The sequence below is a fragment of the Paroedura picta genome, chromosome 10 (assembly GCF_049243985.1).
Source record: "Paroedura picta isolate Pp20150507F chromosome 10, Ppicta_v3.0, whole genome shotgun sequence".
NCBI classification, from domain to species: Eukaryota; Metazoa; Chordata; class Lepidosauria; order Squamata; family Gekkonidae; genus Paroedura; species Paroedura picta.
The window spans coordinates 82,224,314-82,250,822 of record NC_135378.1 but is presented as its reverse complement, the minus strand read 5'-3'; the positions used below and the strand labels follow the sequence as shown (position 1 = coordinate 82,250,822).

At 47.8% G+C, this 26,509-nt stretch overlaps 1 protein-coding gene across 3 annotated transcripts in view; it reads right to left on the bottom strand.

The window, feature by feature from the left end:
• SLC4A4 (solute carrier family 4 member 4) overlaps nucleotides 1-26,509 on the bottom strand; it is a 176,765-nt gene that overhangs the window by 16,064 nt on the left and 134,192 nt on the right. For all 3 annotated transcript variants that reach the window (XM_077301159.1, XM_077301160.1, XM_077301161.1), the window contains 10 exons: nucleotides 23,669-23,802; nucleotides 22,811-23,082; nucleotides 19,818-19,888; nucleotides 17,300-17,488; nucleotides 16,027-16,140; nucleotides 15,170-15,331; nucleotides 13,780-13,958; nucleotides 10,741-10,813; nucleotides 3,851-3,919; nucleotides 1,873-2,046 (listed from right to left, as the gene is read on the bottom strand). In XM_077301159.1, coding sequence (XP_077157274.1) covers nucleotides 1,873-2,046; nucleotides 3,851-3,919; nucleotides 10,741-10,813; nucleotides 13,780-13,958; nucleotides 15,170-15,331; nucleotides 16,027-16,140; nucleotides 17,300-17,488; nucleotides 19,818-19,888; nucleotides 22,811-23,082; nucleotides 23,669-23,802 — 1,437 coding nt within the window. The remainder of the gene's footprint in view (nucleotides 1-1,872; nucleotides 2,047-3,850; nucleotides 3,920-10,740; nucleotides 10,814-13,779; nucleotides 13,959-15,169; nucleotides 15,332-16,026; nucleotides 16,141-17,299; nucleotides 17,489-19,817; nucleotides 19,889-22,810; nucleotides 23,083-23,668; nucleotides 23,803-26,509) is intronic.

Here is a 26,509-nt window from a genome sequence, read left to right as displayed (position 1 = left end):
TGGAGATTGAAAGCTTCCCCATTTGTTTTTCTTGAGTTAGCATACACAAACCAGTATGGTATGCACAAAGGGAATGTTAACCTGCGGCAGCTGACCGCACCACTACAAAACTGCACTAGCCTTGTTGAAAATGTTCAGGGGTATACAACAGGACAAAAGGAAAAACCAGACAATTTCAAAAGGCAGCATCTGACTGCTATTACACTATTTTCAAATTTTATTAATTTTTTTTTCTTTTTTTTTTGCAGTGCTTCTTGGGAGATGCTCAGAACTCATTGACTCATTTCTGTTCCTTTCCTTTTCTTCCTTGCTTTTATTTTTGGTTCAGTAATAGTCGTATTTTGGAGCCTGCTCAAGGAGCTCCCCCAAGCACAGGGAAACTTTGCCAATGGTAGAGGTTGCTGCAGTGCTTTCGTGATTAGCACAGGCCAGTGACTTTATTATTAGACGTTGCGAGAACCTGAGAAGCAAGCCCTTGCAACTGGAGAAGACGGTGATGTGGGATCTGCGTCCTGGCGCAACTGTGGGACAGGGTCATGACCTTTGTAATGCCATTAAAATCTCACACATTGAATGCACACACATTTTATTACAACCGCAATTGACTATCCCCTGCAAGCAAGCTGACCCTTAAAGGTATCCCCTGTGCAAGCACCGAGTCATGTCTGACCCTTGGGGTGACGCCCTCCAGCGTTTTCATGGCAGACTCAATACGGGGTGGTTTGCCAGTGCCTTCCCCAGTCATTACCGTTTACCCCCCAGCAAGCTGGGTACTCATTTTACCGACCTCGGAAGGATGGAAGGCTGAGTCAACCTTGAGCCGGCTGCTGGGATTGAACTCCCAACCTCATGGGCAAAGTTTTCAGACGGCTTAGCAGTTCCCTAGTAGAACACCCCAGGAGCCCTGACCCTAAATGTGGGCGAATCCCCTTTGACTGAGATCAGGAACCTGTATGGTCTAAAGCAGTGGTCCCCAACCCGCGGGCCGCGAAGGCCTTGGCACTGGGCCGCGGCTCCCTCTCCCCGCCCCCCCCGCAGTAAAAAAACTTCCCAGGCCGCAAGCTTGCGGCCCGGGAAGCTCCTTACTGCGGGAGGGTGGGAGAGCGAATCAGGGCCGCGCCCGCGCATGCGCAGCTGGGCCGTGCATGCGCGGCCGAAATCGCACATGCGCGGCACTTTCGCGCATGCGAAAACCTCAAAAAGGTTGGGGACCACTGGTCTAAAGTTATATAGGGTAGGGAGGTATTTGATACAGAATGAAAAGGCTGGCTAGACCCATCTAAATGCATTCAGGACTATAGTCTCAAATGTATAATGGCCATTTTATGCATTAAGCAGGACTGGAGCCAGTAGTCTATAGCAGCCATTTTGTACATTAAACAATTAAACAAATTCAGCATGGGCAGCTGAGCAAACGTTAGGGGTGTGCACCAAGAAAAAACTGGGCACTGCTTTGATTCAGACCAAATCGATTTGCATATACCCAGCGCAGGGCAGGCTTTCTCAACGAAGGTTTTCTGAATGGATGGGAATTAATTAATTTTTTATACATTCTGAAAATTTGTTAAACGTTTATCAGGCGATACAACCATGTACGGCCATGTCAACCCCCACTGACGGGCCTGAAGGGGGTGGGAAAGGGAGGTGCCGCAGGTGGGTGTGCACACAGCTCTGCTTCCCAGCCATATTCTGCATGATCACCCCACTTCTGCGGTTTCTCTATGCCTGAAGAATGTTTTGGGGTTTTCTCAATGATAAAAAGTTGAGAAAGGCTGTGTTAGGCTATTCCAGCCGCTTTCTCCCTGACGTGGTGAGTGCAATTCAGGTGATCCTAGAAGGAAGAGAAGGTCCAAAGTAAGAGAGCCGACTCACCATGACTGGGAACACAATAGCAGCCACCGTGGACTTGAGGATCCAAAGGAGAGCCAGGCAAACCACCTGGAGGAACGTAAAGAGGTGCACCCGCCGGAGGGGGACGTGGCGCAGGTAGATGAAGTCAGGCTGGTGTTTGAGAGGCATCAGGAGCAGCTTCAGACGATCCATGAACTGGGGAAGGGAAAGGAAGGAAACGCACAATATTGATTTGCATGGTATCGGATTGTATGGTGCACCAGTGGGGCCTCCGTTGCACGAACGCAGCTCCCTTTGTTTCATGGCCGGAGACTAGTTGATGTACACCCAAACACCCACGTCCCTTGAGATGCACGCTTCCTCAGGAGGCTGATTGGGTTCTAAGTAGAAAGTTAAACAAATGTATCAGGTTTTCATTACGTTCTTGTGGCTGTCTCTGCTTTGCGATGTTTGTGTTGTTTTATAGAGTTCGTTTTAATGACGGTGCTGTGATACGGATGGTTGCCGTGGGCATGCAGGGTGGAAAGGTGACTGAATCACTGTTCGAGAGAGAGAGGAGAACAGAGAAGACGATTGTCTCCGGAAGAGAGCTGCTCTGTGGACAGCCTCAACAGGCTGTTGTTTGTCTGACTGTTGTATTTTTTTGAGTCATCTCCAGGAGTCAATACGAGGGAATCAGAACAACAATATAAACACGATGAAATAATATCATCTCTTGAATCATTTTGGAGAGTCAGCATAAAGTTATTTCTTTTCTGTCTTCCCCCCCTCGAAGTGTGAAATCCAGTTTGCTGGATCCTATAATCTGTGAAATCCAAGCTATTATATGCATTATAAGTTCTTTGTTTCTTTGATATTTGCCAAACCCAGTTTTATTGCATTGTTCATTGTATACCGGGGAGGTTGGATTCTTTTATAACTCTAATTTGCCTTGAGTCTCAACAAGAAACGTAGGTGATCAACACAGTAAATAAATAAATACATTTCCATGACTCCCGTCCACAGCGAGGTTCCAATAACATCCCAAGTGTTTTGAAGCCCTACCACTATGGTTACCAACCTCCAGACAGCAACTGGAGATGTCCTGCTATTACAATCAACCTTGAGACAACAAAGGCCTGTTCCCCTGGAGGAAGCTGCTTAGAAGGGTGGGCTCTATGGCAGGGGTAGTCAACCTGTGGTCCTCCAGTTGTCCATGGACTACAATTCCCATGAGCCCCTGCCAGCAAATGCTGGCAGGGGCTCATGGGAATTGTAGTCCATGAACATCTGGAGGACCACAGGTTGACTACCCCTGCTCTACGGTATTGTAGCCTGCTGAGGGTCACTCTCTTCCCCAAACCACCCCCTTCCTAGGCTCCTCCCCCAAATCTCCAGGTATTTCCCACACCCAAAGCTGGCAACCCTACCCATCACCTTTTGACCTCTTTTTTTTTTTTTTGCTAAGTTAATTCCTTCCTTTCCGAGGTGAAGTGCAAACAATTAACCCTGCCAAAGCTTGGCATTTCTTTGCATGATTCGAGACCAGCAATGCCTGAAAGATCAACAAGATTTTCAGGGTGACGCCTTTCGAGAGAAATCGCTCACTTCTTCCAATACAAGATGCAAAAGGGGTTTCAACTCTGGCCTGCTTGAGCCCTGGAAATCTCGTTGATCTTTTAAAGTGTTCCTGCACTCGGGATCTCCCTGTCCTGCTTTGTATGAAAACGAGGGACAGGAGGAATGGACAGGAGGAAAACGAAATCATTTTAGGGGGAAAAAGACTCCAGAGAAACAGCTGTGTTAATGTCCAGCAGGAAGTAGGACTCGCAAATTCGCTTCTGCCCCCTTAACGCCTACGTGGTTAAGAGCACCCCGTGCTCCTGCTGGCAGTGTATGACCTTCTTCCCGAGCACGAGAAAGAGGATATTGGTTAATGTTTACTGCCTTCTTGGCAAGAGACTCTGAGATGCTGGTTGCACCTATAAGAAGGGCCTTGGTTGCTATGGGGAAAACTTACCTGTACTCCATTAAGAGACGCGACACCCATATAAAGAAACACTCCATAGAGAACAGGCATGGGAATAAACTAGAAAGAGAGGGAGGAAGAGGGGGGGGAAAACTTGAAGCATGTAGCGGTGGCAAACACAGATCACCCACAGCTAAGCATTTCAGAGCTGCTTGGTACATTTAGGCACATTTCTTTACACCCTCCAAAAATGGATATCGCATATTTCATGACAGGTGAGCAGACTCCGCTGGAAGTCTACAGAAGCTCACCTATGGAAACTCAACCCGTGATGTAATACAGGGGTCCCTAATCTTTTTGAACCTGGGCCACCTTTGGAATTCTGATCCAGGGGGATGGGTGCAACCCCAAAATGGCTGATAAAGCAGGCAGAGCCAAAAACACGGGGGAAGCTGATAGGCAGAGGAGGAGAAGGGCAATTTAAACATCAAACAGGCACTGTGGTGGCAGCAGACCGGAAAACAATATTATTTCAAACTGCATCGCCCACTGGATCTTCAGTGGCCAATCAGAAGCCCTGCTGGGAAAGAACCTCACCTGGCCACTTCTAGAAATATCCGGTGGTGCCAAGAAAGGTGTCAGCAGGTGCCAGGGTGCCCCCTCCCGGACGCACTACGCTGGGGACCCCAGATCTATGAGGTATGCAACCAGGGTTTGAATCCTATGCAGTGTGCACAGAATATTTCCCAGAAAGTATGTCTATACGTGCACACCTTTTACAGACGCAGACTAAAATTAAAAAAAAAGATTTTCTCCTCCTCTTCGGTTTTTATTGAGCCTTGGCATCTCTGTAAGCGGTTCACACATGCATCTGGAAAACCACAGTTTGGCCACCCCTGGGGCTCATGGGAATTGTATTCCGTGGACTGTTTTTCCAGGGCAAGAGACATTCAGAGGTGGTTTGCCATTGCCTGCCCCTGTGTAGCAACCCAGGCATTCCTTGGGGGGTCTCCCATCCAACTCCTGGCCATGGCTAACCCTGCTTGAAATCTGACAAGATTGGACTGTTACGAGCAAACAAACTAGGAAATAAAAGCCAGACTGCACAGGCCATTCCCCTTTTATACCCTTCCAAAACAGAACACTCAGAATAAACCAGGCTCATGTGCAGAAAGAATACAAATTAGAAGTGATGGCATTTCCCAATAACTCCACTGCCGCCAGTCTCGGTGACTTCTTAGACACTCCCTGAGAGAACCACGAAGGAGAAGAAAAATAGGCCAGCCATTCCCCAATAAGGGCTCAAATGACAGATGTCTACAATAAAACGGCTCCTGGTTTTGAAAGAATTAAGGGACAAAGTGGCTCTATTCTAGCAACTGACCTGGGAATTCACTAAAGCAAGGTTTCCCAGCCTGGCAGGGTCTGCAATGGCCTCTTTTATCATTCTGTCTGCAACCGAGAAGCATCTCAGAAATGCTCTTTTCCATCTCCCCTGGCAGCAAAACAAAGGCTGTGCCCCCCCCCCACACCCCCTGCAGGCAACGTCTCTCTGCTGTGGACCACGAGACCTTTGGGTACCTGGGAGCGAATGCAAGGCAGTTCTGGCATTCCTGGACACAGTTCTGGTATCAACTGGATGAGGAATGATTTGTGTGATCCCAGTATTTAAGGTTAGAGGTCTCCCCCCCCCCATGCTGCCTGTGGTGTTACGTCCCTTCTAGTAAAAAGCACAAGAGACGTAGGTAGCTCTAGGTACTGCCAGAAACGTTATGGTAAAACCATAGAGACTCCTGTGATTCCTAGAGCTTCCTGGTGTCACTTTTATCTCTCTCTCTTTTTTTTTTACCAGGAATGATGTGACACTGCCTCTGGAGTTGTGGGGTCCATTGTTTTTCTTCCACTGCTATTCCGAGCGTGGCGGGCCACGGGAGAAAATTTGCTTTGAAATTTTGAAAGCCGCTTATTGGAATTTGAGGCTTACAAAGGGATGGTGCTGTGACAATATTTTACTCAAAGGCAAGGTTAGTTTTTTCCCGAGGCGTGACGTAAAAAAGAGAGAAGGCCCTCTTACATTTGCAGAACAAAATATAGAGTCCAAGAGCACCTTTAAGACCAACAAAGATTGATTCAAGGGGTGAGCGTTCAAGGGCATGCACAGAGTGCATGCCCTCGAACGCTCACACCTTGAATCAATCTTTGTTGGTCTGAAAGCTGCTCTTGGACTCTATTTTTATTGTGCAACACGGCGTCCCACTTGAATTTATTTGCAGAACAATTAGTGACACCCAGTAATAATTTATTTTGTGGGTATAACTCTATAAATTGTGTGTGTGTGTGTGTGTGTGTGTGTGTGTGTGTGTGGGTGGGGGGTGTCCTCTTACAATCAGGGTCGTCTTCCTTTTGAGTAAATATAGTCATAACCCCCTATCACAGCACACACAGTGCAGCAACGCACATCAGCCACTATGTGGCAGGCAACATTCACACAGCAGCCTTCCTGAAACTTTTCCATCAAATGCACCTGCTTGTGAAGCCACTGGTTCCACAGCTGACGATGAAAGCAAAGGAAACGGCAACATCTGCGCATGGTTGGACTTAGCCCCGGCTGAATGAATAGCCAGCTTGGCGTGGTGGTGAAAAGCAGCGGCTTCTAATCTGGTGAGCCGGTTTGGATTCCCCACTCCTCTTCTCACAACGGACACCCCGTAAGGTAGGTGGGGTTGAGAGAGCTCTGGAAGAACTGTGAGCGGCTGAGGTCACCGTGTGTGGCATGCGTGTGGAAGAGAGGGGAATCAAACCCAGCTCTCCAGATCAGAGTCTGCCGCACTTCACTGCCACCTCACGCTGGTTCTCTGGGGGTGGAATTTTTTAAAGTGTTTCCACCAGCTTCCTGTACACCACTCCACCCAAATGTGACCACTACACAGGGATACCAATATGAAAAAGGGCAGTGAAAGGGGGCAACTGTGACCAGGGCACCCAATACCAAGTTGGAAGGTCATTTCTTCCCCTGGGGAGGCACAGAGCCTGTCCCCTTGGTGACCTGCTACGTGCTTCTTTAACAGCTCACCTGCAGACATCGGCCTTTCGGCGGTCCGTGACCTGAACTCCCACTGACCTATGCCGCCTTCCCCCATCCCGCCCCCACCCTGGTTCTCCGACAACCTGCATCGGCAAAAATACTCTCCGGTTGCTATTTCTGTTTAGATGCCCCGAGGGCCATTTTTCAAAAGGAGAGACAGGCTGGCTGGTCTCTATAATTATACCATCCCCAGCATGCATGATGCATGTCCAGATTTTTATCAGTTTCACGCTCTTAGAAATGCCTCCTGGGGCACACCATAAGAATAGGACTGACAACCTCCAGGAGGGGGCCAGAGATCCCCCAGAATTACAGCTGATCTCCAGATCATGGAATCCTAGAATTGGAAGTGTCCCTAGAGGCCATCTAGTCCAACCCTATGCGCAATGTAGGATCAGCCTAAAGTGTCCATGAGTAGGATCTGTCCAGCTGTTGCCTGAAGACCACCAGTCAAGGGGAGCTCAGCATCTTCTTAGGCATTTTCTTAGGCACCAAGCCCACCCCCTTTCCAAAACTCTTGGTGGGTGTCAGGAAATGTCTCTATGGGTACCACATTCTGGGCTCCTGCTCTAATCTATACATCAGTAGTGGCCAAATTGTGGCTCTCTGGATGTCCATGGACTATAATTCCCATGAGCTCCTGACAGCATACAATGTAGAATGGTAACAGCTAGAAATCAGAGGGGGGGATTTTACAGTCAAGAGTAGTTCAGCAGTGGAATGGGCTGCCTAAGGAGATGGTGAGCTCCCCCTCACTGACGGTCTTCAAGCAGCGGCCGGACAGAGCCTTATCTTGGATGATTGATGCTGATCCTGCCTTGAGCAAGGGGTGCGACTATATGGCCTGGATGGCCCCTTCCCACTCTGGGATTCTAGGAGTCTAGTTCAGCAGTGGAAGGGGCTGCCTAAGGAGGTGGGGAGCTCCCCCTCACTGGCCGTCTTCAAACAGCGGCTGGACAGATCTTTCACCTGGATGCCTGAGGCTGATCCTGCCTTGAGTAGGGGGTGGGACTAGATGCCCTGTCTGGCCCCTTCCCACTCTAGGATTCTATGAAATACTTCAAAGACTCTAAAATACTTTCAAAGTAGAAAGTATAGCTCAGATGTTAACATGGGGATTACTCGTATTGCTCCTCCTTCAAAGGACTCCTGAAATCTGTAAATTATCTACAGGGGTGTTATGTGCAAGTTGTTCCCAATCCAGATCCTGTGCTTCTATTTAGAATCATAGAATCATAGAATCATAGAGTTGGAAGGGGCCATACAGGCCATCTAGTCCAACCCCCTGCTCAACGCAGGAATTTATTTAGTTCAGTAACTCCTGTGGCAGATCCATCCTATATACCACCTCTCGACCTTTTGGCTAGGATCGAGCATAGCCTTATCGCCTATATATAAACTGAGGTGAACCTTTCTCAGGGCAAATAAAAACCTTTCCTTTCACTGACACTTAGCCGGATCTCCTGGTTACGTTCCATGCCTTAGGACTTAGTCACCAGAGGCACATTCTAACTCAACTGTTAACAAGCAACATAAGCGGTAGAGGGGGCAGAAGAAGTAAAGAACACTTTTTAAATGAGAAGATACAAAAAAAAAATGAGAATGCCATATAGAGGATGGAGCAGAGTTGTTCTCTCTTGCCCCAGAGGGAGGGATGGACCAGAACCAATGGGATGAAATTAATTCAAAAGAAATTCCGTCTAAACATCCGGAAGAAGTTTCTGACAGTTAGAGCTGTTCCTCAGTGGAACAGGCTTCCTCGGGAGGTGGTGGGTTCTCCATCTTTGGAGATGTTTAAACAAAGGCTGGAGAGCCATCTGACGGAGAGGCTGATTCTGTGAAGGTTCAAGGGGGTGGCAGGTGACAGTGGATGAGCGAGAGGGTTGTGAGCGTCCTGCATAGTGCAGACTAGATGACCCAGGAGATCCCTTCCAACTCTATGATTCTATTGATAGTAGAAGCAGATCTAGGCTGTGTTCTCACCCCTGAGAACCTTGTCAAGCAAGAAAGACAACATTAGGATACTGCATTTTTCATCACCGACTCAACGAATTCCTTGAACACTGAAGCTCTGCCAAGAGCTTTGAGGATGGAGGCTTTGCAAACAAGATCTGGTCAAAGGTGGGAAAACAGCTCTGAAAAATTCGCATTTTGTTGCCGAACTCCCACTAGAGGATGAAATTTGGCCTTTAGCAAGTTGATCCTATAACCCTGAGGTAGGGATGCCAACTTTTGGGTGGGGTCTGGCAATCTCCCAGAATTACAAGTGAGTTCCAGACAACAGAGGTCAGTTCCTCCGGAGAAACTGAATGCTCTGGAACAGGGATCCCCAATCAGCAGTCCAGGAAATCTTGGGGTTACACAAGAGCTCCCCAAGGGTTACTCAGCCTTTCCCAGAAATTTGGATGGCTGCTGACATCACTAGATGTCATTGGAGCTGACTCCCCCTGTTGCTCTACAAGCCTAGTTCCTTCTCCACAATGAAGATGGTGATTGATGGATGGATGGATGGATGGATGGATGGTGATGGATGGATGGATGGATGGATGGATGGAGGGAGGGAGGGAGGGAGGGAGGGAGGGAGGGATCCCACATCTTACTTCTGCACCTACTTCTCTGAAGGGCCATGTCACCACCTTCCAGGGTTCCTTGGACGCTGAACAATATTTCAGGGCTTCCTCCCCAGTCAAAAGGTTGGAAAAGACTGCTCTGGAGGGTGAACTCTATGGTATTGTGCCCCAAAATCTTCCCTTCCCTCCACAAACTCTGCCATCCTCAGGCTCCACCCCCAAACCCACATGGAATTCCCCAACCCACTGCTGGCAGCCGTATCCAAGCAGAGTTACGCCTGTCGAAGTGCACAGATTTAAGGCGGTACAAAACCTGCGTAGGATTATGCTGTGAGCGAATCTCAAGCTTTGGATCAGAAAACGGGTATATTGTAAAACTCAAGGGAAATTTACAATGGAATTCATTTTAATTTCGGACAATGGGGGGAGCTGGAATTATCAGCAATGGGGTATAGTTAAAATGTCACTTTTTGCTTTTATAAGAAAGGGCTGCAATACATTCTGAAGTCATTCATTCAATACTGCCAATTAGTATGTAGAACAGAAGGGCACAAAACATGAAACTATATGAAAACAACACAATTAGGGATTTGTGCTTCCTGCCAATGTTTGTCTCAGACCATAAAAAAAATAGGAATGGTCTGAGACAAATATTGAAGCCACCTCTGCATTAAAATAAGTAAAAAAAATTGGTACTGGAATCAGAAGTTCTGATTTTAAATTTTAATAACACTCTGTACGACTGCTCTGAGAGAGAAGGAAGTATTATATAGCCCGATCTTGTCAGATCTCAGAAGCAGGTACATGGATGGGACACCGAGGAATTCTTTGCAAAGAAGGCAATGGCCAACCACCTCTGCTTCTCCCTTACCTTGAAAGCCCCTCACTGGAGTTGCCACAAATCTTGGAAGGGAAACCACCAAGGAAGACTCTGCAGAGGAAGGCAATGGCCAACCACCTCTGCTTCTCCCTTGCCTTGAAAGCCCCTTGCTGGAGTTGCCATAAATCTTGGAAGGGAGACCACCAAGGAAGACTCTGCAGAGGAAGGCCATGGCCAACCACCTCTGCTTCTCCCTTGCCTGGCTTGGATCACCTTAAGTCAGCTGCAACTTAACAACACTTTAAACACCCAATACTTCTCCTGTCATATTTTGATTTGTTTACAGTCCTTTAAATCTGTTTAAAAATCCATCTGCCAACTGTGAAAATTATTGCTTATCCCCCCTCCCCCCCCCCCCGGGTTCAGAAGATGGTAAAACAGCAAGGAAATAGATTTCAGTCCTTACCTTCAAGATGGGAGCCATGAAGACCGAGATGCCGGTCAGAACGAACACAATCACTCCAGTCACTCTCTGCTCCCTGAAATCGAATCCAGCAATTACCGGCCTGATTCTTTGAAAAAGACTTTCCCCCTTTTTTCCCTAGCTGAAATCCAGCCTGGATCCAGTAGTCTGCAGACCCACAGATTTGTGCATCTTCCCTGCATTCCCCTAATGTCGAAGCCTCCCAGTCTCAAGAAGTTTATTCCCAGTGCTGCGGGACCCATGTGGACTAGCAGCATGATGTAGCGGTTAGAGCAGGGGTAGTCAAACTGCGGCCCTCCAGATGTCCATGGACTACAATTCCCAGGAGCCCCTGCCATCGAATGCTGGCAGGGGGCTCCTGGGAATTGTAGTCCATGGACATCTGGAGGGCCGCAGTTTGACTACCCCTGGGTTAGAGTTTCGGGCCAGGATCTAAAACAACCTTTCTCAATTTCTTTACCATTGAGAAGCCCCTGAAACATTCTTCAGGCTTGAGAAACCCCAGAAATGGCGCAATCGTGCAGAATACGGTTGGGAAGCAGAGCTGTGGACACGCCCACACTAGGCCCCTCCCCTTTCCACCCCCTCCAGGCCTCTCATTGGCCATTTCGGGAGAGGGGAGGTCAACATGACCATATGTGGGCTGTGAATATCTGGAGGGTGTGCTATTGTTTAAAGCTGCTAATTTGTTACTTATGTTTTTATTTTGTTTTACACTGTTTTTTAATTTACTCTTAATTTTAGCTCAGTTTGTACACTGTCCTGAGCCATACTGGGAATGCAGGATAGAAATCCAATTTGTTGTACCCAACCCCATTCTTTTTACAGTCCTAAGAGCTTTGCAGAGTGGAGCTTATGGCACGACACCCCACAAACCCTGTCTTCCCAGGCTCCGCCCACACATCTCACAAACCCAAATCGCCAATCGTATATAAACTCATTCCGCAGGCTGAGTATGTGTGTGTGCATTACACATACAAACTCTCACACATCTCCACCTACCAACATGGATGCACAATGAGATCCAAAATCAAGAAGAAAAGTTGTCTTTTATACCCTGCTTTTCACTACCAGAAGGAGTCTCAAAGCGGCTTAGAATCACCTTCCCTTCCTCTCCGCACAACAGACACCCTGTGAGGTGGGTGAGGCTGAGAGAGCCCTGATATTACTGAAGAAGAAGAAGAAGAAGAAGAAGAAGAAGAAGAAGAAGAAGAAGAAGAAGAAGAAGAAGAAGAAGAAGAAGAAGAAGAAGAAGAAGAAGAAGAAGAAGAAGAAGAAGAAGAAGAAGAAGAGTTGGTTCTTATAAGCTGCTTTTCTCTACCCGAAGGAGTCTCAAAGTGGCTTACAATCACCTTCCCTTCCTCTCCCCACAACAGACACCCTGTGAGGTGGGTGACATTGAGAGAGCTCGGGAAGAACAGCTCTGGGAGAACAACTCTAACAGGACTGTGACTGGCCCAAGGTCTCTCAGTTGGCTGTACATGGAAGTCTGGGGAATCAAACCTGGCTCTCCAGATTAGAGGCCATTGCTCTTAACGACTACATCAAGCTGCCTCTCAACTACTAAATAACAGCTTGTGCAAATCTCACAATTCCCACTTTTTAATGTTCTCAAGTAGAATCCAGGCCTAGGACTTTACTCCCCAAGTGCATGTAGCTGCGTGTAGATTGATGAGACCGCTCTCACTTTAAATAAAAACCGGCCCAGGCATATATGTTGCCACAATGTGCTTGCACAACTAGCTGACATGCTTCGGGCCAACTGTGACTCTCTTTTTAAGAATGAGGCATGGAAGGGGCCAACCTTCCAGTCGCAAGCCCACCCTCCGACATGCTTGCACAGCATGTGCGGCAGGGTTTTTGCACAGTCTGCCTGTCCCAGCGCCCTTTTTGGGCGGCAGAAGAGCCTTAAGCGCTGGACCAAATGCTGTTGCCTCTTTTAGCACAGCTCGTAATATCTGTCCCTGCTTTCCTCTCCTCCCTGCCCTCCACTGCCGGAAAAACCACAACCTTGGCGCATAGCGAACAGCTGAGGATAAATTCTAGAGAGGAAGTTGTGCTAAGCCAAGGCAGCTAAAGCTGTAGAAAAAAGATCCCACAGCACCTTAAAGAAAAAGGGCACTTTTACCCACACGAAACAACGCCGTTTCAATCCATTTCCGATGCACTTAGTGATTTTTACTGTGGGAAATGGCAAAACCCACTTGCAAATGGTCACTGGATTAAAAGCGCATTGTTTGGTGTGGGTGAAAGCCCTCTACGAAATTTACTTCTTACAGATTTTCTTCTCTTGCCGTTAAATGTTAGCAAGTCACTTCTGATGTACAGTGACCCTGAATGATCTCCCATACATCTTACTGTTAACAGCCTCGCTCAGGTCTTGCAAACTGAGGTCCATGGTTTGGGGGAGGGGGGGCATATCCCTAATGAGGACTTGGGGCTCCAAGATCCTTGATCTGACATTCCCAGCCTGGGAATGTTCAGCCTGAAGAAAAGGAGGTTGAGAGGGAACATGATAGCCCTCTTTAAGTATTTGAAAGGTTGTCACTTGGAGGAGGGCAGGATGCTGTTTCCGTTGGCTGCAGAGGAGAGGACGCGCAGTAATGGGTTTAAACTACAAGTACAACGATATAGGCTAGATATCAGGAAAAAGTTTTTCTCAGTCAGAGTAGTTCAGCAGTGGAATAGGCTGCCTAAGGAGGTGGTGAGCTCCCCCTCACTGGAAGTCTTCAAGCAAAGGTTGGATACACACTTTTCTTGGATGCTTTAGGATGCTTGGGGCTGATCCTGCGTTGAGCAGGGGGTTGGACTAGATGGCCTGTATGGCCCCTTCCAACTCTATGATTCTGTGATTCTGTGACATTCTAAACCACTACGCCACACTAGCTATTTCTTAGCCTTGCCCTTTTCATGTCCACTCTCTACAGGAGACCAAAATCTGGACTTCCATACTATGAAAAGTCCCAGTCTTGATAGCTTGTCCCAGAGGGCCTGGTGTAAGAACTGGTTGCACGGACATACCTGACTCCCAGGAATTTGGGCTGCTCTCCCGGTGCCGAGGTCTCTGTCTCCATCTTCAAGCTGTCGATGTGGGCGATGGAGATGACCGTAGCAGCCACGTACCAGGGCAAGCCCATGAAGGAACAAATAATCATCAGAATGGCCACCCAGAAAAGATCCAGATGGTAGCCAGCACCTTTCTGCAAAGCAGGATTGGACAAAAACAGGAATGTTTGCTATTTATTTACTTACTGAACAAGATTTTTACTTGCCCCTTTCTGCCCTCATAGGGCTGCAAAGGTGGCAACAGATTGAAACACACAAATTAAAAAATTGTTAATATGCTCACTGGCCAAGGTAGGGAGATAGAGGTGATAAGATGTTTCATATGCAATAGGGGTAAAATAATTAGTTATAAAATATTTAAGTAAGAACTATTAATTGTTAACTATCGTTAAATATTAACTAGTGCTAAAATGGTGGTGAGGAGGAAAGGGGAAGAATTATTTTGCTTGCGGCTTAGCTTGTAAAAATATCTTATACAACAGATATATAATATACACAACCTTTGAACTTTATGGTTTCCTATTTTAGGCCAACTCATTCTAACCCAGGCTTTCTCAACCAGGGTTTTGTGAAACCCTGGGGTTTCTTGATGGCCCTGGAAGGGTTTTCCAAATGGGTGGGAGCTAATTAGTTATATACTTTTTAAAAATTGTTAATTGGGTGATGGAGCCATATATGGTCATGTCAACCTACCCCCCCCTCCCAAAATGGTCACTGATGGGCCTGGAGGGGGTGGGAAGGGGTGGACATGTCCACAGCTCTGCTTCCCAACCATATTCTGCATGGTCATGCCACTTCTGGGGTTTCTAGAAGCCTGAGGAATGTTTCAGGGGGTTCTCATTGGTATAAAGATTAAGAAAGGCTGTTCACTGGATGCTTAGGGCACTGGATACTCAAGCCAGACTTAAGAAACCACCCCCAAAAAAGTCCCTCAGGGCTCCCAGCACACATACGGAAGTAAAACCTGTGTGGTCAATCAGTCCCCTTGAATTCAGTTGCAGTTCACAAAAACATAAGAGAAATAAACTGTGGCTGAATTCAAGGGGACTGTTTTAGCAAAGAATTATCATATGGCTGAATTTGGAAGTTGTGGCACAGTTTACTAATTTAACAGCATTAACCTTTGCTTTATATTTCCACTGTTATGATGGTTGTTCATTAGTCTGAGGAAGAGTGCCTGCACTCGAAAGTTCACTCCTTGAATGAATCTTTGTTGGTCTTAACGGTGCTACTAGACTCTATTTTTGTTGTGCTACTTCAGACCAACATGGCTACCCACTTGAATCTAGCTTCATACATTGTAACTGACTTCAATGTATCTCCCACGTCTAACATATCTACCAACCTTGAGTTTGTGCTCTTTTCGGTTTACGATGACGGCCGTGATTTGCTGGTCCATGAAGATGAGGATAGTCACCAGTAGTGCAGGGAGGGCTGACGCCAGATACACCCACCAGGGGTTCCCTCCAAATGGTGGGACGAACCAGCCTCTGTGGGGGCTCGTTGGCTTAATGGGCAAAAAGATAGATATGGATAGTTTTGGGTTTTGCAAGTGTCATCCCTTCATTCATGAAAGTAAGTTCACATTTCTGTGACTTAGGTAGGAAGTTTAACTCAAATTATGCCTGGAAATTCTCTTAGGTAGGAAGTTTAGCATAGAACCCATTAGATGTAGAGTGGGTACTTCCCACCAGAGAAGGGGAGGGTTTATTCCTAGTGAGGTGACCTTAAGCTCAACTGTTGGCTGATCAATATATTGGAGATGGGATGTAACTTTCAGCACGTTCACAGGGGGGTGGAGTTTTAGAGGAAACTAACTCTCCTTTGTTCTCTCTCCATGTGTATGAGAAGACAAAGAACCAATGGGGTTGGTCTAGAGTTGGACCCTCGCAACTCTATGATTCAAAGATGGAGCGTTAGTCGGGCTGCTGTTATTTTCTTCCACATAACCCTTTTTCCTAATCTTGCAGTAAACCTTTCTTAGTGCCTGTGGATTTAGAAAGATGGCAACAGATTTGGGAGCTCAGCTATTTCAGCAGCAAATGAGAGATTGCTCCCGAGGCCCTTGGTAAAGCTACTTTGTTTGCTCCAAGTGTTAAATTGACCCAGCATCTCCACCAAGTGAAGGGCTTTCCGAGTTAGGGGTCTCCACTTGTGCCACCCCATGCCAACTCCCTGGCTCTGAAGAGAACATCAACATACCTTGAATTCACTTGGCACAAGGAGTTTTGGTGTATCCACACCTACCAGGGCATCAATCCCACAGAATATCAAAATGGAAATGATAATGGCAAAGTCACTGATTAGCTTCCGTGCCTGGAAAATGAAATGTTTAAAGGATATTAGGCTACTGTCAGAAATCATTTTACTTTGCCGGGTCCTGACTATTGCTAGAAATATTCACGAACATTCTGGAAGATAATGGGGCCTCCATTTTAAAGGTTTCCTGGGGAACATGAGAAAGGGGGAAGGGTCTCCGGGCAACAGGATCGTATGTTAGGGAGAGCACTAGAACTGTCTGCCCTATCACGCGGATTCCGTCATAGTCCTCCAGGGTAGGCAAAGAGGATAAAAAGTAGGCTCAGCTGCAACTTGAATCCATTTCTGAGTGAGATTTGGGGTGGGGGTGCTGCTTCTGCTATTAGTCTGCCACTCCGGTCCCCAAGAAGAAGTCCCTCCCCACATGGAACGACAGACCTGAAAGTTTTCAACCTCTGAATAAAAGCCAAATCAAAATTCACTAGTGGTTCTCCACCTGGGGGTTGGGACCCCTCTGGGGGGGGGGGGGGGGTTGAACGACCATTTTGCAGGGGTTGCAGCAGGGCAAGCAGCTTGGCTGGGGGGGGGGTGCCACTGTTGTTGCTCCTCCTGAAGGCACCCACCGATTTATAACCAATTTATATACAATCATGAACAATGGATCTTCAGGCCATTGGTCAGTTTTGGTTTAATTTCAGTGAAAGAACACTTGCAGAATTTTAAGGTTGGGGGTCACCACAACACAAGGAACTGTATTAAAGGGTCGTGGCATTAAGAAGGTTGAGAACCACTGTACTAGCAGCATACAGGAACGTGTAAACTCCAGAACACATTCCTTGAATCCAAATCTGATTTTTTTAAAAATCAGGCACACATCCCTGCGAGGGAGTCCAATGTTGCTAATAGCCTTCCATGGCTCTGCCAATCTTTTAACATCACCTAGGTCACGGCTACATCCAGCATCAGTGAGGCCCACAAGTTAACATTCTGCTCTGTGGGAAAGCAGTTTATTCGGTCTCTTCTGAATTTACTGCCCACTAGGTCACTGGACATGCCACATTGTGCTATTCTCTCCTTGTCCTCTTCCTCAACAACATATGTAACTTCATCACGTCATTGTTTTCCTCCCCCTTTTTCTAAATGGAAACGCTTGAGTGTATTGCAGTGTTTTTATCTTTTTTAATTCCACCACGTGGTGGGAAGCAGAGATACTTACAGTGGTCGGGAAATAGCGACTGGTCTTGAATTTCTTCAAGGCCATGGAGCAGGTGTAGGTGCCCAAAAACAGGATACAAGACATGAGGGTGATGTCAGGAACATACTTGCAGTTGTTTCCCACCAAGCTGCCTCCGTATTTCAGACACTCCTTCTTTGTCAGAGTGGGCCAGTCAATCGTACCGTTGTGCTGTCGATAAAGCCAACAGGGTGGTCGGTAAGGAGGAGAGCCCTGACCTGAATAGTCCAGGATTTTGGATGTTAGAGCAGGATTCACCAACCTTTTAAGCCTGTGGGCACCTTTGGAATTCTGCCATAATACGACAGGCACAGCCACACAATGGCTGCTGCAGGAGGCGGAGCCAGCCACACAGTGGCTGCTGAAAGAGGCGGAGCCAGCCCCATGATGGCTGCTTCAGCTTACTTTCATTCACACAGCACAGACCCTTGTGTTACGGCGGCAGCTGCAGCCAAAGCAATATTTCCCAAAAATCTACACAGCTCGTCAAATATCCAGTGCCCAATCAGAACCCTTGTCTGGCAAAAGCCCCACCCAGCCTCACCCACTTCCCAAAAATACTCGACGAAGCATCAAGAAAGAAGGGAAGGAGGCATGCTCTGGTGGATGGAGGACAATGACAAATCCTGACCCTGGAAATCCAGGCTGGAGGAGGCAGAGAACCGGTTCTGCCTTCAGAACCGATGAGTACAAGACTGTCCTTGCAGGAGGATGTCAGCAACATGAAGCATCCCCGAGGCGAAGGCTCTTTGTCGCCACGTACTGCAATGCTCAGCACATTTCCCTTCTTCTGACGAGCTGTCAAGCAGAATTCCCAGCGAGCGCCTCTCTCCGTTCTTAAGGGCCTTGGGAAATAGACCGGACAATCTGCACAGATTGCAGGTGGCTGGCGAACAAGGGAGATGGGCCTATCCATTTCGAATGCCTTACCCTGGACGATCCTACTCTGACTCAGAACAATGAGACCAAGATGAAGGAGATGGCGAAGAAGATGAAGAAAAAGAAGAAAAGGAAGAAGAGTTGGTTTTTATGCACCACTTTTCACTACCAGAAGGAGTCTGAAAGCTTTTCACTACCTGAAGGAGTCTCAAAGCGGCTTCCCATCGCTCTCCCTTCCTCTCCCTACAACTGGCATCTTGTGGGGTAAAATAAGAGTTGGTTTTTATATCCGACTTTTCACTACTCGAACAAGTCTCAAAAATGCTGTCCCTTCCTCTCCCCAAAACAGACACCCTAGGAGGTAGGTGGGGCTGAGAGGGCTCTGACAGAACTGATCTATAAGAGCAACTTAAATTGTGACTGTTATCTAGAGGCCCCAAGGTGCTTGTTATCTAGAGGCCCCAAGGTTTTCAACTGGGGTCCACTGAGGAAACATTCACAAGCGAAATGCAGGATTTACCAGTTCCTCTTTGGATTTTGGAATTTCCAGTGGCATTCCTACAGCTTGTTAACACCTTTGCAGTATTTCTGTGCATTGTTTGTGCTCTCAAAGCATTTGATAAAAGCTTTTCTTCATATCGTACCCATTCTTGTTTACACAGTGGATCTTGTTCTTTTGTAGAACCACCTGGCGTTTGGCAACCCTGCAAATGATTCTTGGTGCACAACTAGGCCCTCCCAGCCATTAGGACGATTTATTTCTCTGAACTGCACAAAGAGAACTGCTTAAGAAAAACTAGGACCAACCGTGTTGGTCACCATTTGTTACCCGCTCCGGTTCATGAGACAGAGAAAACAAGACTCACTGCCTAAGCCCATCCAGTCAATGTGTTTGTAATGTATCATTCTCTTATTGCATTTCTTCCCTCTAAGGACACCTCAAAGCTATCGCATGCATGATGCATTCTTAGAGGCTCTCATTTTTTACAAGATAAACTAAATCACTGAATGAAGATGCGTGCCTCAGTATCTATCTATCTATCTATCTATCTATCTATCTATCTATCTATCTATCTATCTATCTATCTATCTATCTATCTATCTATCTATCTATCTATCTATCTATCTATCTATCTATCTATCTATCTATCTATCTATCTATCTATCTATCTATCTATCTATCATCTATCATCTACCATCTACCTACCTACCTACCTACCTACCTATATGCTGCCTTCCCCGGAGGCTCAGTATGAATACTGTGTTCAGTTTTGGGCACCCCAGTTGAAGAGGGATGTAGACAAACTGGAGCGTGTCCAGAGGAGGGCAACAAAGGTGGTGAGGGGTTTGGAGACCAAGGCGTATGAAGAAAGGTTGGGGGAGCTTGGTCTGTTTAGCCTGGAGAGGAGGCGACTGAGAAGGGGTCTGAGAACCATCTTCAAGTATTTAAAAGGCTGCCATGTAGAGGATGGAGCAGAGTGGTTCTCTCTTGCCCCGGAGGGACGGACCAGGTTAAGAAAAACAGCGCATGTGGATGGCGAAACAGAAAAAGCGCAGACAAAGTAACCGCAGTGAGCGTGAACATTTCAAGCGTTCGTTTCTCCCGTTCCCGTTTGCTTACCATCTCTGCTGCGCTACTTGCAAGCCAGTTGGCCGTTGTCGTGGCCGTCTCGTTGACTAAAGAACTGTTCACTGCAAGAGACAAGAGGGGCGGCGGGGGGGGGGGGGATGAAGTGCTTTGAAAGTGGAAAACAGGAGCAATTTAAAAAAGAAATTCACAGTTCGAGTCGTATTTTCTCTCTAAGCTCCTTAGTTTCAAGCGATAAACATGCATAAAAGATGATTCTGAATGACCCCCATGGTTCAAAAATACAAGGCCATGCTTTGATAGAAAACCTGCAGATCGAGATGGGTAGCTGTGTAGGTCTGTTTGTAGCAGCAGAAAAGAGCCAGAATCCAGCAGCACCTTTGAGACTCACAAGATTTGGGGCAGGGGAGGGGCTTTCGTGAGTCAATGCTCACTTCTTCAAATCTCAGAGCCAGGAAGCAACATATGGGGAGGCCTCAGCCTCTCTGCCCTGTTGTTGGCCCTCCAGAGGAACTGGTTGGCCGCTGTGTGAGTCAGGAGGCTGGACTGGATGGAGCCCTGGTCTGATCCAGCAGGACTCTTATATTCTTAGGAAGGCCTCGGTCTCTCTGCCCTGTTGTTGGCCATTCAGGGGAACTGGTGGGCTGCTGTGTGAGGCAGGATGTTGGACTAGATGGACCTTCCCTGGTCTTCTTAAGTTCTTATGGTAAAGGGAACTGAAATGAGAAGCTGACTCTAGCCCAGAAAATGAAATGAAGTTTAAAGGCCAAAGTCTGGTCATTCCCTGCAGGGCAAAGGAAATTTTGCTGAGGAACAGGGATGGCTTCATGCCCATAGCACTGGACTAAAGTGCCCACCAGTGGTGTCAGTCTTCTGCCGTTGCCAGCCTAAAGTCACGATCAGAGTGTTGGCCCAGCGTCCAGGAGACCCAAGTTCAAATCCCTGCTTTGTCATTACACTCCCTGAGTTTCTCTTTCTCAGCCTGACCTACTGTGCAGGGCTGTTGTGAAGATCACACAGAGGAGCGGGGAGAACGGCGTACACCAGGGGTAGTCAACCTGTGGTCCTCCAGATGTCCATGGACTACAATTCCAACGAGCCCCTGCCAGCTTTTGCTGGCAGGGGCTCGTGGGAATTGTAGTCCATGGACATCTGGAGGACCACAGGTTGACTACCCCTGGCGTACACCATTCTGAGCTACCCGGAGGAAGGGTGTAATTTAAACAACGAACTACATAAACCAACACCGAACTGGACCATGAGAGTCAAGGCCTGGTTAAAACCAAGAGAGCTGCAAGCTTCCTCTCTTCTGCTTTAAGATCCGGGAAAACCTGAATGGAAAAGTGCAGGTGCTTATAAAAATATCTCCAGGGAAAGCCTGCCCAAGCTCAGCATGACGCAGGCCGCTCCCTGATCATTGTACACGGGGGGGGGGGGGGGGGATCTTTCGCACTGTTGACAAACGGCTTGTACAACCGTGCTCCGGCTTTCTGAAGCTTCAGGTTGTCAACAACCGCCTCTCGGGGAGAGGGCTGGAAAAGGTCACATACCTTTCGCCTGGAACCTGTCAGGCAGCTCTACGGCCTCTTAGGGGGATAATTCTCTGTCCCCCCCTCCCCCAGTTACAAGGTCCACTGCTGTAATACCCCTGGCTGGACAGTAGGGGGGGAAAGGTCCTTCTCATTTGGCTACCTAAGACCCGGCTGCATAACAGAAGCCTCACAACAGCTCCTTACAATGGAAAGCTTCCTCCCGCGTTAGATTTCGTCAGTGCTGTTGTACGTAAAGGTTCCAGCACGTGTGTAAACCAGTGGTTCTCAACCTTCCTAATGCTGCAACCCTTTAATACAGTCCCTCCTGTTGTGGTGACCCCCAACCATAGAATTATGCAAGGGTTCTTTCCCAGAAATTAAACGGAAACTGACCAATGGCATGAAGAATTGTATATAAATTGTTTTTTCCCCCTGGGGTTTCTCAGTTCAGTTCTGCTTCTTGTCCCACCACGCTGATCTTGCTCTTTTCCGCTGCTCCAGACAGATGAACGCTCTATCTTGATCTACCCCGCAAGGGTGTTGTGTGGATGGCGCCCTCCCCCTGGCCAAGCTGCTTGCCCTGCCGCGACCCCTGTGAAAGGGTCGTTTGACACTCAAAGGGGTCCCGACCCCGACTGGTGTAAAGGAATTCAGAATTCGTCTTTCATTAAGGTACTTGCGGGAAGGAAGCTGTATTGGATTGCAGCAGAAGAAGGTGATTCAGGGAACCAGATTTTTGGCGCATAAGCTTTTGGAATCAAAGGTCCATTCATTGTTGTCTCAAAAATCATACCCTGAAAATGAGATTGGCCACTAAAGTGCTAATAGACTCCAATCTAGCTTTCTTGAAAGGGTTTTTGCTGAGTGGCGGTAATGAACATTACACACCCACAAATTATTCCACAAAAATTTATGAATTCGCTGCAACGGCAAAATGAGAAGCAGAAACTCCCACCAGCTGTCTGAGAAAGTACTTGAAAATTTCCATCTTCCATAGTGAGAGACGGCTAAGGGAAACAGACAAATGTATGACCTTTTCTCCTTTTCGGGTTATTCCGGACTTTGCATTTGAACTTCAGTATGTGGCCACCGCGCCGAAAACTTGGAACGGCCTTGCCAAAATTCCACTCGAGTCACCAGGATTAAGGGCATATAAACCCTTCTGCCAAAAGACTTTCCCCAGATCCCCTCTTTTTCCTAACCTGGAAGATCTGTTTGTGGGGTATTGGCAGGGGAGCACAGCTAAATCTTTATAACCAACTGTTTTATGTGCTTTTAATATGAGTTTGGGAGGTTAATTTTTTTACGATACAGTTTTATAACCCTTTGTTTTCAATCCAGCTTTACTGCTACAGCTAAAGGGAACCATGCAAATGTTTTGCTTGAACTGTGAACAGTCGCCGGGCAGAGAAATGCCGTCAGAAAATCTCCCAAACAAAATAACGTTGCATTGTGTTGGATCTCGGTCCAGGAGATCCCGATTCCCATTCTTACCTGGAATTGGCGGCATACAGGTGCAGGAATAGAGGGTGATGTAGCCCACTTTGAAATGGGAATTGATGGGGTAGTATTCGGCGAGCTTGATCATCTTCTTGAAAGCGTCGTAGATGAAGATGAAACTGATGAGGGAGGAGAAGCCTTCTTCCGTAAACCGGGTGAAGTACTGGACCAAGAAGCTGGCATCCGTGGCCACCAGAAGGAGACACAGGAAGGCCGACCACAGGCCGATCCAGAGACGGAACTCCAGATAATCAAAGCCGTTTTCTCTGGAAAGAAAGATAATCCCAGTAAAACCAGAAGAGAGCGCTGGACTGGGTTTTGTGCTCCGCTTTTCACCACCCGAAGGAGTCCTGAAGTGGCTTATGATCGCTTACCCTTCCTCTCCTCACAACAGACCGTGAGGTAGGGACTGGGACTGAGCCAAGGTACCCAGCAGGACTCTAGCCTCTTTGCTCTCAGATGCACCTCAGTTCCTGGGGCCAGCAACAGGTAAGGGGAGAGGGCCCTGGGCACTGGATCATGGTGGAGGGCCTGCTAATGAGGGCCTCTTGGCCTGCTAGCCTGGGCCTGCTAACGAGGGCCTCCCAACCTGCTGACAGCCTGCTAAGGATTTCTGTCCCGGGCCTGCAGTTGCAAGCTGCAGCCCAAAGCCACCTTAAGCTGCCTGACTGGGGGTCAGGGGAGGAGACCCTTTCAAGGCCCGTTTTTATGAGCAGGCTTTGAAGCTAGTTACCCTATAAATGCCACAGTACTGTTCCTTAAGGATGAATCGACAACCTACAACACCCCACCGCAGCTCCTGTGGCACAACTGCATCGGGTTGGCTTGCTTCCTCCCCATCCCCCTACTTACTTGCTAAAGTTAAACAAAAGTCGTTCAAAGACCAGGACAGGCCCAGTGCTGCTCAAGATGGTGAGTGGTTGGCCAGCAAGGAAACAGAAGACGGCTCCCGACACTGCAGTGCCCAGGAAGCTTTCCAACACGCCCTAGAAACAGAAGAAGAAACAGATTGTGGCAGCCGGCATCCATCTTGAATTGTGGGATTCTCTGCCAGCAGGGGTTGTGGGTCCCACAAGCACAGATACTTTTAAAAGGGGGCTAGATTCATGGAGAAGACTCTGGAGAAGACTCTTGCGAGTCCCTTGGACTCGAAGGCGAACAAACCGGTCAGTCCTAGAGGAGATCAGTCCTGCCTGCTCCTTAGAAGGCCAGATCCTGAAGATGAAACTCAAATACTTTGGCCACCGCATGAGAAGGAAGGACTCCCTGGAGAAGAGCCTAATGCTGGGAGCGATCGAGGGCAAAAGAAGAAGGGGACGACAGAGAATGAGGTGGCTGGATGGAGTCACTGAAGCAGTCGGTGCAAACTTAAATGGACTCCGGGGAATGGCAGAGGACAGGAAGGCCTGGAGGATCATTGTCCATGGGGTCGCGATGGGTCGGACACGACTTTGCACCTAACAACAACAAGATTCATGGAGGGGAAAGGTCCTCCCAAGACCGATTGTTCATTGGATTATTTACTTATTTATGGCCTGTGTGTTATGTTGCCAGGAGATCCTAAGATTGTCTGGAAGGAAGGCAAGAGACACCTGTCCCCATGTCACAGTCCTGTTATTCCCTGGAGGTCGCCCTTCCAAGTCCTAGCCACGGCTGACCCTCCTTCCCTCCAAGATCTGACCGGACTGGCCTGGCCTGGGCTACTCAGGTCAGGCAATTTATTGGGTACCCTGGAGAGCACCCCTCAAACTCCACCTCCTGCAGGTGCTGTCATTTCCTTTCGCTGGCTTTGCCAATGTGAGGAACGAAAAACAAGAGATATTTGACAGAGACTTCCAAACAGCCCCTGTGCTTAGGGGCAAAAAACTGGAATGCAAAGCAGGGATCAGTCAGGTTTTTTGAGAAAATTAAACAGAAGCAAAATTCCTAGCGACAGAAGTTATTGCTTTAAGGGAACAATAAAAGAGAGGATTAAGTTTCCGAAAGTCCGTGGCATTGGCCAATGTTGTTCACAGCCTGGCCACTGTGGAGGACAGTCCCAAGGCCGACCTGGATACCTTTCACTTGGGACCAAGGCTTTGACCCTCAACACCCCCAGATGCATCTGCTCAGAAGGCATGTTGAGTATTTCGCGGCTGAACAGTGCCTTCTCTCCTTAGAATCAGTGAGCCTTGGAGTAAGGTCTCGAAAGAACATCTAAGCCTCCATTCTCTTTCAGCAACAAACATCCTCTCTCTGCAGCTCTGAGTCAAAAGACAGGAGGCCGTGGCCGTAGGGGCCTGAAGCGCCTCTGAGCCAGGGCTAATATTGAACTAACGACAGCATAAAAGACTCACAGGCCCATAACACATTTCCCGAGATTACGCTTTCCTCACTGTTTGTTTGCAGAGATAAAGAAGGGCCTTGGGGAGTGGGAGGGAAGGTGACGTTCCAGCCCATCTGCAATTGTCAACAGGGCCATGGCAATGAGTGAGCAGATGAATGAACGGGTTCGCAGATTAAACTGGGGAGGGGCCGTGGCTCGGTGGAAGAGCCTCTGCTTGGCATGCGGAAGGTCCCAAGTTCAATCCCCGTCATCTGTGGTTCAAAGGGCTGGGTGGCAGGTGATGTGAAAGACTTCCGCCTGAAAATCCTGGACAGCAGGTGCCAGTCTGAGGAGAAGATACTGACCTGGGCTCATTCCGCACACACAGGATAATGCACTTTCAATGTGCTTTGGCAGCTGGCTTTTCCTGTGCGGAACAGGAAACTCTACTTCTAAAGTGCATTGAAAGTGCATTATCTATTGTGTGCAGAATAGGCCCTGGATGGAACGTTGTTCTGCTACATTCTCAGGCAACGTCATATGTGTTCATGGGTGTGAAAACAGCCTACTTTGAGCAAAGTTCCAGGGCAACAAAAAGCCACGTTGATAGGGGGCAGATCTGTCTAGCGGTCCCATTCAACTGGTGGGGCAGGGAATCCCCAGTCATTCTAATCCGCTGGTGAGGGCAGGGAATCCCCAGCCCCTCCACTCCCATTGACTTCTGCTCCTTGGAGTGACAGCAGGAGTGTGTGGTACTGTCATTTCTGGTAAAAAGCCAGAAGCAATATAGGGTAGCTCTAGATAACACTGGAAACTCTATAGTTTTATCATAGAGATTCCAGTGATTCCTAGAATGTCACTTCCTTTTATTTATTTTTTACTAGAAATGATGTGATGCCACAGCCGGAGTTACCCTTATCATATCCCCGCCCACAAACTTCCCATCAGTTGCCTAGCAACTCTGGATTCTACCTGCCCTGCCTCCAGCCCTATCAGATTGCCACATGCAACCATAATGTTTGTGCAGGATGTTTTTCTGGAAACCCATTTATAGCAAATGCGCAAATTCAAAGTGGTGTCCCTGCACAGGCCTCTGTGTAAACGTTACACACAGGAGCAGATATCTAACAGCCTTGGAGGCGAATCTAGTATTTGCTCTTCAGATTAGTAGGTTTGCTAACCTAGAGATCTTCAGGGATTGGAACTAATCTCCAGGTGACGAAGATCAATTCCCTTGGAGAAAATGGCTGATTTGGTGGGTGGCATTATACCCTACTGAGGCCTGATCCAGAGTCACCAACCTTAAGCATTAGGTGTCTATAGATGAAAAACAGAGCCAATAAAATGGGTGAAAATTCAACCTAATACCCAGCTAAGGTTGCCCCCCT